Source organism: Coloeus monedula, assembly GCF_965178545.1.
Source record: "Coloeus monedula genome assembly, chromosome: 18".
NCBI lineage: Eukaryota > Metazoa > Chordata > Aves > Passeriformes > Corvidae > Coloeus > Coloeus monedula.
The window spans coordinates 4,259,959-4,272,108 of record NC_138798.1 but is presented as its reverse complement, the minus strand read 5'-3'; the positions used below and the strand labels follow the sequence as shown (position 1 = coordinate 4,272,108).

The window sequence follows — 12,150 nt, the reverse complement described above, 5'->3', positions numbered from 1 at the left end:
TTTGTAGCTGCAGATTCTTTTCAAGTCCTTTGAGCTCCATGTGCTGGGAGCTGATATCCACACTGGTGCATTTGTGTTTGATGGGGACTTTCATCCTGTGCCCAGGGGAGCTTATCCTTCTCTAAGTAATTATTAAACTGTTGATTTAATGTCTCTGCTCTCTGATTGTTCAGTGAGAATTGTCAGCAATTCAAGGTCACTGACATTTGGGAGAAATTGTAGTGGTTTCGAGATTGTTTTGGGGATTTTGTTAATAGAATACAAATATTCTCTGCTGAATTTTGAATTGCTGCTACAAGATAAAACAGTCCTGGAGTCTCTGATGGCACTGCTCTTCTCCTAAGTACACCCTCCTAGGAGAAGTTCTTGCACAGTCTGTGCAGATTCTCTTAAAGTCAATTTTTTGGGTAGTTTTTAGAAGTGACTAAAAGCAGAAATGCTGCAGTATGAAGAGAGTTGTTCTGTGTAACTTTGGCTCTCCTTACAGGTTAAAAGGCCTGGAGCAGATCACAAAGGCCACCATGCTTGGCCACCTGCTGCCTGTGCTGCTGACATCCCTGATGCACCCAAACCTGCAGACCCTGACCATGGCTGATGCCCTGATGCCTCAGCTGGTGCAGCTGGTCCTTTACACCAGCCAGGTATGGGCTCTGTGCCACCCCTGGGCTGCCCAGGGCCAAACCTGGGGCCTGCAGCCTCCAAAATGCTGCTCAGCTTCCTGCAGAGGCTCATCCACACATCAGAGTTCAGAGTTTCTCAGCAGCTGCCAAAGCTGCTGATGCTGAATGTTAAATGTGACTGCTCCAGGAGCTGCTCAGTAATGATTTATTGTCAATAGCAACAGTAGGATTGTTAATTATTTCAATAATGAGCTCTTAAAATGCTTTCCAGTTTGCATGTCCCTAACACTGTGTATTTTGGGCCACAGACTGCACTGCTGCTTAAAACCCAGTCTCCAGTTTTCTCAGAACTGAACAGTTCCCCCAGTTGTGCTCCAGAGCAGAAAGGGAAGCAGTTACCTGATGAGAGGTGATTTTTCTTTACATTTGGGTCTTTTCATGGGATAAACTGAACTGTAATGTCCATCTGGCCATTGCTGTGGGATAAAGCAGCAGTTTTTATTTGAATTAACTTTTAAAGGTATGCTGGAATGATTTCTAAGGCTGTCTCAGTTTTATATAAGCTTTTTCAAAAGGCAATTAGTTCCAAATTTTGTTCTGTATATAGAATTAAACTATTAATATCTTCAGGTTGTTTACATAGAATATGGTTTGTTTTGGTTTTTTCCCTCACCTCAAGCATTAGGAATTAATTCTAAATGTTCCTCTCACAATAAATTAGGCTAAGGAGGACCATCAAGAGGAAATGTAAATTGCTCTGGCAGCATGAGATACAGAATTAAAACCATTGCAAAGCCATTAAATGGTTTAATTTACAGACAGAAATAACATTTTTAACTCCTGCATTTAAATGCTGTGTCTCAGCTCAAAGTTTTCCAGCTCCTGCTTAGAAACAGAAACAAACAGCTAAAATCAAATGAAAATGCTTATTTGCAGCATTGGAGGATTTGTAGTGTTAAAGAATTTGTGATGTGATTTTTGTGAATAAGAATATGTATAATGTATGAATAATGGGATATATGATTATATTATAATAATGATAATATATGGAATATATGAATTCCCTCAATCCAGTCATGCCTAAAACCAGGAGTCAGTTCCTTGTGTCCCTGTATCAGTACTGAGAAGTGATTTTAAGTATTTTATATCTTAATGTCTGATTGATAGAAATCTGTGTGCTGTAATTTAGGCCCAATTTCTCCCTCTTAATTTCAGGATGCTGGAAGAGAAGGAAGAGCCAGGATTCCTGACTGGTTTGAAGATCCCTGCTCCCTGGGCTGCTGGGAAGACTGTGGAGACAGTCCATCCCGTCAGGGATAACTATAAATTTAAGGAAACTGTCCACATTCCAGGAGCCCGCTGTTTGTATCTTAGATTTGACAACAGATGCTCCTCCCAGTATGATTATGACAAGGTAAGCAAGGGCCAGCTCAGCACCTCTGCAGTGAGGGAATTCCCTCAAAAAAAGTAGTGGCAGTTCTGCCATGGGAGAAGTGTGGGAGGCTTCAGGGGCTGGGGGCTCAGGGGTGGTTTGGGTTGGTTTTTCCTCCTCAGAAATGCTATCAATTCCGTTTTTTTTAAAAATGACTTCAGGCTGGCTCAGACAGTCCAAGCTGGACATTTTTACTGATGTTCAGTTTTCCTTATTTCCCGAATTTTTATCTAGCTGCCTCCTTTGATCAGCACAGCTGGTTTAAACTGGGCAGAGCTGGAAAGGTTCCTTTTTCCCTGATGATAAATAGCTTGTTTACCTGGATTAATAGGAACAAGTACTTTAATTTTAGGAAAACAACCAATAGCACTTATCTACTTTGTATTATCAGAGAGCTGCTTGCTAAGTGCTGCTGTTTATTCTTTGGCATAGAGCAAGCTCTGGGATGCTCATAAATAACTAATGGGAGTATCTTCAATATTAATGTCACCCATTACTGATTAAACTCCCCCAGGCTCCTCATGTTCCCACCAAAATCACTGACAAACCTTTGGCTTTGCTGGGAGCAGGATCAGCCCCTCACTGATAGGGAAGGAGTTTGTTCTATGGCTCAGGGCTGGCAGTCAGGATTTCTCCTGCTCCCAGCCCTGCTGTGTGAGCAGGGGCCGAGCCCCTCGAGTCCCTGCGTGCCTCAGTTTCCCCATCTGTAAAATGGGGATAATAATACTTAACCCTGCTGCCCTCACAGAGCCTGTGAGGATTGGTTCATGTGCATGGAGCGCTTCGAGAGTCGAAAGCGCGGTGGAAGTGCTAAGTATTATTATTATTATTAGGTTTTCTTGTTTTTCTCTTACAGTCTAACAGTGTATTTTATGTTTTGAAGTTGGTGATCTATGCTGGTCCTAGCACAAACAGTAGGAAGGTTGCTGAGTATGGAGGCAATACACTGGGATATGGCAGCCGTAGTGTCTTAGGAACGGGGTGGCCCAAGGACTTAGTGAAGGTACAGTATTACCATCCACCCCTATTTCCCATAGAAAATTCCCTTTGGAAACCATGCCCAGCCCATTTTACCCTCACAGCTATGCATTCCAAGCTTTTAAATGTACAGTTATCCATGATGAGATCTGCTCAGTGAGCTGTTGTGTCCTTGGGGGATATCTTTAAACTCGGCTCTGTGTTCCGTGTGATGCTTCCCTTGGAGTTTGTTTTGTGTCTTACTGGAGTTCCTGATGGAGATGTTTGAGTCCTGGAGTCTCTGGTGGCACTGCTCTTCTCCTAAGTACACCCTCCTAGGAGAAGTTCTTGCACAGTCTGTGCAGATTCTCTTAAAGTCAATTTTTTTTGATAGTAACCCCCAAATATATCAAGTAGTAAATGTAACAAACAACTTCCAGCTCTTTCTGTAAAATTTCATTGGCAGTAAAACTAAGACAGAAGAATCCCTTAAACTTCTTGAAACCTCAGCATTTCAATCCTTTGGTAATGTGTCCCCTCACACTCTCTGCAGTGTGATTTTATTTTTGTTTAATATTTATTTGTGCTGCTACCTTGTCCCCCACTAAAACTGGGCTTGTTTACATAACAAAAACACGTTGTAAAAAAGAAATCAAGAGGTAATAAACTGGAAAGCAATTTCAGACAAGAACTCCATTGTTCACAATTAATGGAATTTGGTTTATTTTTCACACATGGATTTTGATACTGTTCTTTTAGCAAGCTCCTTGATTAATTTGTTGTCATTCTTCTAATTGAAGAACTTGTTTGTCTTCATTCAGGAAGAGAATTGTTAATTATTGCCTGGTTTCTTGCAGCCAAACAGTGAAAATCAAGACTAAGTAACATACTGATAATTTCTGCTTTTGATTTTACAGCTATGGTGGTTCTTTCTGTTTTGCTGTAGTCAGCCAGCAGCAAAATTAAGTTGTCTACTAAAAGACACCTTTACAAAAAGGGAAAAATCTTATATCAGAGTATCTCATTTGAGATAAAAACAACACCCAGAAACCTGTCATTAAAAGCATTAACCTATAAAATAACCACTTGTGTGAAAAGCCTGCTTGTTTGCCTCAATTATTAAATATATTTTCTTTTCTTTCCCCCCCCCCCCTTCCTGCCGTGGATATTTGAAGGTGGAAGGAGACACAGTCACGTTCTCCTTCGAAATGCGGAGTGGTCGGGAGCACAACACTCCGGACAAAGCCATGTGGGGCTTTGCCTGCACTGTCCGAGCACAGGTATTCCAGGGGGAGAATTCCAGGGGGAGAGCTTCAGCTTCCACTGTCCCCTGCCTGCCACAAATTCCAGATCGATAGAAATGTGCTTCCAGCTTGGCAGTTTGAAATGGAAACCAGCAGCGACTGGTTTGGGCAGTGAGACAAATCATGTGTTGGCAATGAAAAGAACCCGAGTTTGAGATGAGGCTTAGGGATTCATGGAGATAGCTGGTATCAAACATGTCTTATCTACCTCCTGAAGCCAGTTCAGCTTCCCTTGCTGCTTGTAGGTCAGGATTTCTTTGTAACAACCTGAAAATCAGAGATGTCCTGAGGAAATAACGATTCCAGTCCACAAAGAAGAGAGGGGAGGGATGCTGGGATCAAACACAGGGGATCGTGGATCCCACTGCAAGTTAGGACTAGGGTGACTGAACCAAAAATAACTTCACCTGTTCCTTCTTGGTTCAGGAAAATAATGTTTAAATCCCTTATTTCTTGCCTTGAGTTGTTCTTACAACTTGCTGTTAATTGTTGAGCAATTTTTGTGTGAGGCTGTTAATTGCTGAGCAATTTTTGTGTGAGGGTTAAGATTGATATCAAGCTATACCTTACATAGAAAAGATTATATATAAAATCTCCTGTCTTGAAGAGACGGGAAAGGCCTTCCTGGTGGATTGCTTGGTTGAACTTCTCCCTGTTCCTTCTGCAGGAGTCCTCAGAAGATGTGTCAGGAGGTTTGCCATTCCTGGTTGACCTGGCCCTGGGCCTCTCTGTGCTGGCCTGTTCTATGCTGAGGATCTTGTACAACGGGCCAGAAATTACCAAAGATGAAGAAACCTGTCAAGAGCTCTTAAGATCTAAACTCTTACAAAGGTAAAAATAATCAATTTTGATCTGAGTGGTTTTTTCTGAGGGGAGGTGACTTGTATAGTTGGGCTCAGGTCTTGTGCTTTACAGCGATGTTTGGATCAGTTTTCCTGTAGTTTGTTCAGCAGTTTGTGTCACCTAAAACTGAGGGAATGTTCTCCAAAACAGAGGGGTTTTTAGAGTAAAATGAGGGTTGGGTTATTCTTGGTACAAGCCACACTTCATTTATTAATACTTAGTCTTTGTATTGTGTCATTGACTGAAGTGTCTTTCTCAATGAGGGGGGAAATAAAAATCCTTCTAATTGGTTTTTATTACCTTTTGCAGGTGCCAGTGGCAGGTGGAAGCCAACGGGGTCATATCTCCAGCCCTTACTCCAAGCCCATCTCCATTGCCTCTCACTATAGAGGAGGATAGGGAATTCACATACCCCTCTGATGTGCTCGTGCCTCCTGTTGGACACTACTTTGATCTGCCCAGGATTAGGCTGCCCCCAGGAATCATGATCAAGCTCAGGGAAATTTCTGGACGTGCTCGGCCTCAATTTAGACCCAGTATAAAGTAAGGAGTCCTTGTTTCCCTCTGGTTTTTAACCTCGTTTGTGAATGCAGCATCTGATGATTTATAAATATGAACTGTCCAAGTTGGTCTCTTACTCCTGATTAATGAGTTTGGCTTTCCCTGGAACCCTAGGGAAGTGATCCAGCCAGAAGTCATGGAGGAGATGGTGGTTTCCTGTGTGATTAAACATCTGAATTTAGTTGATGCTCTCCAATCCCTGATAAATTTCCAGTACCAGGAAGAACATGCTGAAGAATATGATTTACTTTGTAAAATTATGGGAGAGACCTTTAAGAAGCTGAATGCCATGGAGAGACAGCTGCAGGTAAAAAGAAAATTATTTGAAACAACAGAAAGCTTTTTTTGAGAATAAAGGTGTAATTTAGCAGCACAGAAATCCAAAATGTACTCAAGATTTCTTCTCTTAAACTCCCTTCTACACCTTAAGTGCAACGAGCGTGACTTTTGTCTCTTTATCAGAGTGTGGCTGAGCTGGAGCAGAAGTGGCAGAACGAGGTGGATGATGCCATGCATGGGAAGCTGGAGAACAATGTCCCCTTTTTTTATGATTATCACTTCAACGAGGTGAGCACTGGGGCTGCTGTGGGTGCTTGTGCCTCACTCTGCTCCCTCAGACCTGTTCATCCTTCTCCTTCCCTTTGTTTAGAGCAAGATGAAGGAGCTGGAGCTTCTGTGTTCAATGAAAGAAGTTTCTTTTGATGGAAGTGATCTTGAGAATGTGGTCCTGGCATTAAGGTCAGTATTAGTGAACATTTAGGCCTCAAAGGAGGGGCAGCTTCAGGGGAATTTCAGAGAGTTCCAGAAGTATCTGATGAAATGATTAGAAACTTCTGTGCTAAATATATTAATATTAATACCTACAACTCCTTGTGTTTGCTAGCAAATCACTTGTTTATTTCGTCCATGTTTTCTGCTTTCTCCATTGTTGGCATAGAACAGATTGATGCCAAAAGTCCTCTTTAACTGACCTTTTCCACAGTAACACTTCCTTTCTGAAAGCATTCAGACATCATTGACTTTGCTTCTTTTACTTCCCTTTCATAATCCCAGGGAGAAGTTTTTCCAAGAGGTGAATTCCCTGATCCAGAAGACCTCTCATCCCTTAGCAAAGACAAAAACCTTGGTGAAGAGCTTGATGAACAGAGCAGAGCTGTTGTTGCATGTCACCATTGCAGCACAGTCTGGGATCACCAGAAGCATATCTGGGACCCCTGCAGAAACTCCAGGTACAACTCTCATTACCAACAGTTCCTAAAGATACCATTTATTTCTTATTTGTCTCTCTTTTGCTCAAAATTAAACGTTTTTTTTCCTAATTTAAGTTAATCCTTTTATAAAAAAGTCGAGTCTTTGTTTTCTGATTGCCATGATGATGGTAAATTGAGATCTGAGTAATAACAGGTGGAATTTAAACTTCAGTCTCTTGATTTATTGGGGGAAAATACTTAACCAAATCAAAAGAAATCTGATTTGAAAAATACCTGAAACAGGAAAACCCTCAGAGCTGTTTTTGTATTTTGTTTGTAGTGAGATTGAGCTGAAACTTCCACACTCTTGTTTACGTGTTTCATATGAAAACATCAGCGACTTGCAGTTCTCCTTCTAAATCTCCCTTGAGAGATTCTTAACATGTGCTGATTATTATTTTTTTAAAGTTGCATTTGGAAGTTTGTGAATTGAAGCCTTCAGCTGCAAATCTTTAACTCCCAACAGGATTGAAAACAGGAAAATTCTCAGATCTGAGTTGCATGTTCTTGCTTAGATTGGGTTTTCTCTACCCTATGTTTCAGTTTTCACTGGAATATCCAACAGTGATTTTAAAGCCAGCTTGTAAATAATTCCCTGCACCAGGAATGAACTTTTTATTTATTATTTTATAATACTTCAGCCTGTAAATCAGCCTCTGAGACCAAGGTGATCTCGCACGCCGTGCGCCAGCCCGTGTTCTTGCGCAGCATGTCCGCCCCATCCGACTTGGAGATGATTGGCAACGAGGACATCGAGTTTGCCCGGGCCAGCCAGAGGTACAGCAGGGTTGAGACCTTCCCTTTACACCTCTGTGCCTGTGCTGTTCCAGTGATCAACTTGATCAAATCTATCCCTGCCAGCACAGCAGGATTTCTGCTGGTTGGATCTGCTTCTGCTGCCAGGTGTAACATTCCTGTTCCCTCGCAGGCGCCGCCACGTCACCAGTCACAGGAGCAGCTCCTTCACCCTGCTCCAGTCCCTGGCCATCGAGGACAGCAGGGACAAACCCACCTACAGTGTCCTGCTGGGGCAGCTCTTTGCTTTCATCGGGACAAACCCCGACCAAGCCGTACGTCATTATCTTATTTCAGACTCCAACTTGCACAAAACCAGGAGGTGCCTTGTTTGTGTCTAACAAAAATCCCATCCCAAACCTTGCAGGTGTCCAGCAGCAGCTTCCTGCTGGCTGCTCAGACCCGCTGGAGACGTGGGAACACCAGGAAGCAGGCCCTGGTGCACATGAGGGAGCTGCTGACGGCTGCAGTGCGCGTCGGGGGCGTGACCCACCTGGTGGGCCCGGTGACCATGGTTCTCCAGGGAGGCCCAAGGTGGGTGCATTCCTCCAGAATTCGGTGGTTTGGTCTCTGTGGAAGGGAGTAAATTGCTTTGTGTGCTGGAAAGCCAGAAGTGAGTAGCTGTGAGGCAACAAGTTGGCAGAGCTAAGGTTGCAACAAATACTTTGGCTCTTGTGGGGTAAAAAGGCAGAAACTTCTAAGAAATGCTTTTATTTATCAGTAGATGAACTTTCCTTTCGTACTGGGCTGACATGTTCCCAGGTATGTATAGAGGGCATCCTTCTCCCTTGATTTAATTCCAAATAAATGTTAATTAGCTATTAGTGGTAGATTTAGCTGATACTGTCATCTAAATGTAATAAATGTTTTGTATTTTGTTTGTAGTGAGATGTCTGAGCTCTAACTCTCTTGTTTACATGTTTCATGTGAAAACATGAGTGACCTGCAGTCTTCCTTCTAAGTCTCCCTTGAGTAATTCTTAACATGCACTGATTATTATTTTCTTAAAGCTACCTTTGGAACTTTGTGAATTGAAGCCTTCAATTCCCAATCTTTAACTCCCAACAGGATTGAAGAGCTGACGTGTGGTGGGATGGTAGAGCAGGTCCAGGAGGCTTTTGGAGAGACAATGACATCAGTGGTGTCCCTGTGTGCCCGGTACCCCATCGCCTGTGCCAACAGCATTGGCCTCTTGTGCACCATTCCCTACACAAGGTGTGGAAGCGCTTGGGGAAGGGAAAGGGGGCATCCACACCTGGCTTTAGTAGGCTTTGCCTTAAGGAGAAGCATTAAGTAGTATAAATACACCCCCTTTCTTCATCATGGGGAGCATCTGAGGCCATCCAGTTCAATTCCCTCACAATTTCATCTGGGGAGGGTAAGGGAGAGGCAGAACCATCTTTCTGCCGAGTGAACTAATTACTTACTGAGCTAACAGCAAGTTCTGGATTCCCGTTGTGTCTCTTTGTGATGGAGAAGTTAATTCCACCCTGGATTTCTCCTGCAGGAGTGAGGAGAAGTGTCTGGTGCGTAGTGGCCTGGTCCAGCTCATGGACCGGCTCTGCAGCCTGAGCAGCCAGACAGAGTCCAGCTCAAATGAAAAACAGACCAAGAAACAGAAGGTGGCCACCATGGCTTGGGCTGCCTTCCAGGTGCTGGCCAACCGCTGTGTGGAGTGGGAGAAGGAAGAAGGTAGGAACACGGGAAATATCTCCCAGCTGTGTGTGTTAGAACTGCCTGATGAGTGGTGTAAATGTGTTTAAAATAGGGCAGTCATTCCCCATGACATGGGACTCTGTGGGTTCCTAAGAAGTGAATACAAAATTCAGTTGATTTTTTTTTCTTGGTTTTTGATTTTGGCTTTTTTTCTCCCATGGAAATAATTTCACATTTTGCCACTTGGTTCTGTGTAAACATAATCAGAGAACACGGAGATTCTGAGGGATCATTTGGCATTTCTCTCATGGTAGAATTCACCCATAACGCACATAAACTTAGACATGTGGCTGTTGGTTAGTGATGGATGTATCAGGGGTTATTTCTGTGGTGTGTACATTGATTTTTGTGGATTACAGCTGTGTATTCTTCCATCCCTTCCAAAGGGGGTTCCACAGACGCTGTTCACTCCGGGCTGGCCAGGCAGGTCTCCAGCCTGCTCACCAACCACCTGGCCAGAGCCACCGAGTGCTGTGGCAACCAGGCTGCAGGGAATGATGCACTTCAGGATGTCCTCAGCCTTCTGAATGACCTCTCAAGGTATGAGGCCTTTGCTCTGGAGTATTTTTTTCCTATGTATCAAAGCCCATGTGGCCCATGTGGATTTTTTCAAACCATTCTAAAACTGACCCTTAATCTTAGTGTTTAATCAGTGCTGTCAAGTTACAGAAGAACTGTTGCAGATATTTTGTCAGACACTGAAATTGCTTTTAATACATCTTGTAAATAATAAATTAATTTGGTTTTAATTTCAAGATTCTTTTCCCTTTCAGGAGTCACATTGGCAAAGCCATCCTGAGCCAGCCAGCCTGTGTGTCCAAGCTTCTGTCCCTCCTCTTGGATCAGCGTCCTTCTCCAAAGCTGGTCCTTATAATCCTGCAGTTGTGTCGTGCTGCGCTGCCTCTCATGAGTGTTGAGGACTGTGGAAACGTGGAATTGCCTCCCTGGAGTTACTCAGTGCCCTCTCTGAACAGTGAGCAGGATGATCCCAGTGACCCAGCCTCCAAGATTGCCTCCCTGCTGCTGGCAAAGCTGGCGGATTATGTCGTGCCAGGTACCAGCAGCTGTTTGGTGTTGTGCCCAAGGGACTCATGTTTCATGGAACCTTGGAATGGAAGGCACCTTAAAGCCCATCCAGTCCCACACCTTCCACTATGCCAGGTTGCTCCAAGCCCTGTCCACTCCCAGGGATGGGGCAGCCACAACTTCTCTGGGTAATCTGTTTGTCCCAGGAGCTTTTTTATTGACAGAAAGCTCAACTATTGGGAGGTATCTGTCAGTGCTGAAAGTAGGATGTTCCTGTGACTTTCTATCTGCTTCCTAATTTCCCTGTCCTCAGACCAAAGTGGGTGTCCCAGCAATGTTTCAGACACATCCCAGGTGTGTCAGCATTAGTTCCAAGGGTAAGAAAATTCATGGTTGTGTTTCTTTGTTTCCTTTTCTCCTTTCTACTTCAAGGCTGCCAGACAGTCCTTTCTCCAACTGCCTCTGAGCCAGATACTACCTTGGCAAAAGCCAGCCCTAAAAACTCCATAAAAGGTGATAAAGATCCTGGAGAAGAAAGTGAGGCAGTGGATGGTAAACTCTCTATTTTTATCCATAAACGAGAAGATCAGTCCTCCCATGAAGTCCTCCAGCCTTTACTAAGGTAATCTCAGCTCACTGGATTGGAATTAGAACCAATTTTACCAATTCATTTTATCTTCTCCTTTTTTCCAGTGCTCAGCTGCAGAAAAATACATCCTAGACAGAAGAGTAAATGGGACAGCAAAGTGTCTGCCCAGTGTGTTGTGTTTACTGGCAAAGCAATAAGATAATGCAAAGGAACACAGGAACATCATCTGTCTGAAAACAATCACATGAAAAATTAGCTCCTTAGATTCTGTGTTTGTGATGGAATCTCATTGATCTTGTTTATGGTGTGACAGGCTGGGCAGGACTAACAAATAGAACTGTCAAGGCAAAGTGGCTTTAAAAGCACTGATTTAATAATGCATAAGTTGGACACTAATTTGCTATTAAACATTCTTTGGTATTCTCAGCACCCACCTGGATGTTGGGATCACTGAGTGTCAAACAGCCCAGTGCTGTCACCTCCTGCATTTTGTGTTGTTTCATCTTCCCTCACTCCATGGGTTGATTTTGAACCTGTACTCTAAAAATTACACTGAAAGGTACAAGTGAAAGGTGAACTCGGAGCCCTGGGCATTTGTGATCAATAAAAACCATTTCATGAGGCTTCTTGAGGGGGAAAAAGTTAAATTGCATTGCAAATAAATGCATTCAATAGGATTAAATTCCCTCTGTAAATGGGGTATATCCTTAACTGCCTCATATTTCTCTTGCTGTTGAGCATTCAGCTGCAAGGGTGGCATCAAATCATTTCAAACCACCCCTAATATATGAAATTGGGCTGTGTAGCTCAGCTGTGTTTTCCAGCAGTGAGAACAAAGCTCCTGTGTTTTGTTTCCCCTCCAACAGTAGCTCAGAAGGCCGCCCATTCCGACTGGGAACTGGAGCCAACATGGAGAAGGTGGTGAAGATGGATCGGGACATGACAAAAGTAAGAGGAGGAATAACTAAGGAATTGCTCAACATCCTAAAAATTGGTGACCAGTCAGAATTCTTGGGTTTTACTGATGTTAAGTCCCCTTTGTTAAATGTTGTTTTAT

General features: G+C 43.3%; 1 protein-coding gene across 2 annotated transcripts in view; it reads left to right on the top strand.

Annotated features, from left to right (window-relative positions):
* The window catches only part of HECTD4 (HECT domain E3 ubiquitin protein ligase 4), a 67,040-nt gene that overhangs the window by 27,212 nt on the left and 27,678 nt on the right, over positions 1–12,150 (top strand). The window contains exons 19-38 of one of the 2 annotated variants that reach the window (XM_082293591.1): positions 488–641; positions 929–1,029; positions 1,836–2,034; positions 2,936–3,055; positions 4,185–4,289; positions 4,981–5,144; positions 5,466–5,699; positions 5,832–6,024; positions 6,180–6,284; positions 6,367–6,455; positions 6,771–6,946; positions 7,609–7,744; positions 7,896–8,037; positions 8,130–8,296; positions 8,831–8,977; positions 9,270–9,454; positions 9,865–10,018; positions 10,252–10,532; positions 10,937–11,126; positions 11,960–12,041. In XM_082293591.1, coding sequence (XP_082149717.1) covers positions 488–641; positions 929–1,029; positions 1,836–2,034; positions 2,936–3,055; positions 4,185–4,289; positions 4,981–5,144; positions 5,466–5,699; positions 5,832–6,024; positions 6,180–6,284; positions 6,367–6,455; positions 6,771–6,946; positions 7,609–7,744; positions 7,896–8,037; positions 8,130–8,296; positions 8,831–8,977; positions 9,270–9,454; positions 9,865–10,018; positions 10,252–10,532; positions 10,937–11,126; positions 11,960–12,041 — 3,124 coding nt within the window. Of the gene's footprint in view, positions 1–487; positions 642–928; positions 1,030–1,835; positions 2,035–2,908; positions 3,056–4,184; positions 4,290–4,980; positions 5,145–5,465; positions 5,700–5,831; positions 6,025–6,179; positions 6,285–6,366; positions 6,456–6,770; positions 6,947–7,608; positions 7,745–7,895; positions 8,038–8,129; positions 8,297–8,830; positions 8,978–9,269; positions 9,455–9,864; positions 10,019–10,251; positions 10,533–10,936; positions 11,127–11,959; positions 12,042–12,150 lie in introns of both variants that reach the window. The other variant, XM_082293590.1, reaches the window with a different exon arrangement.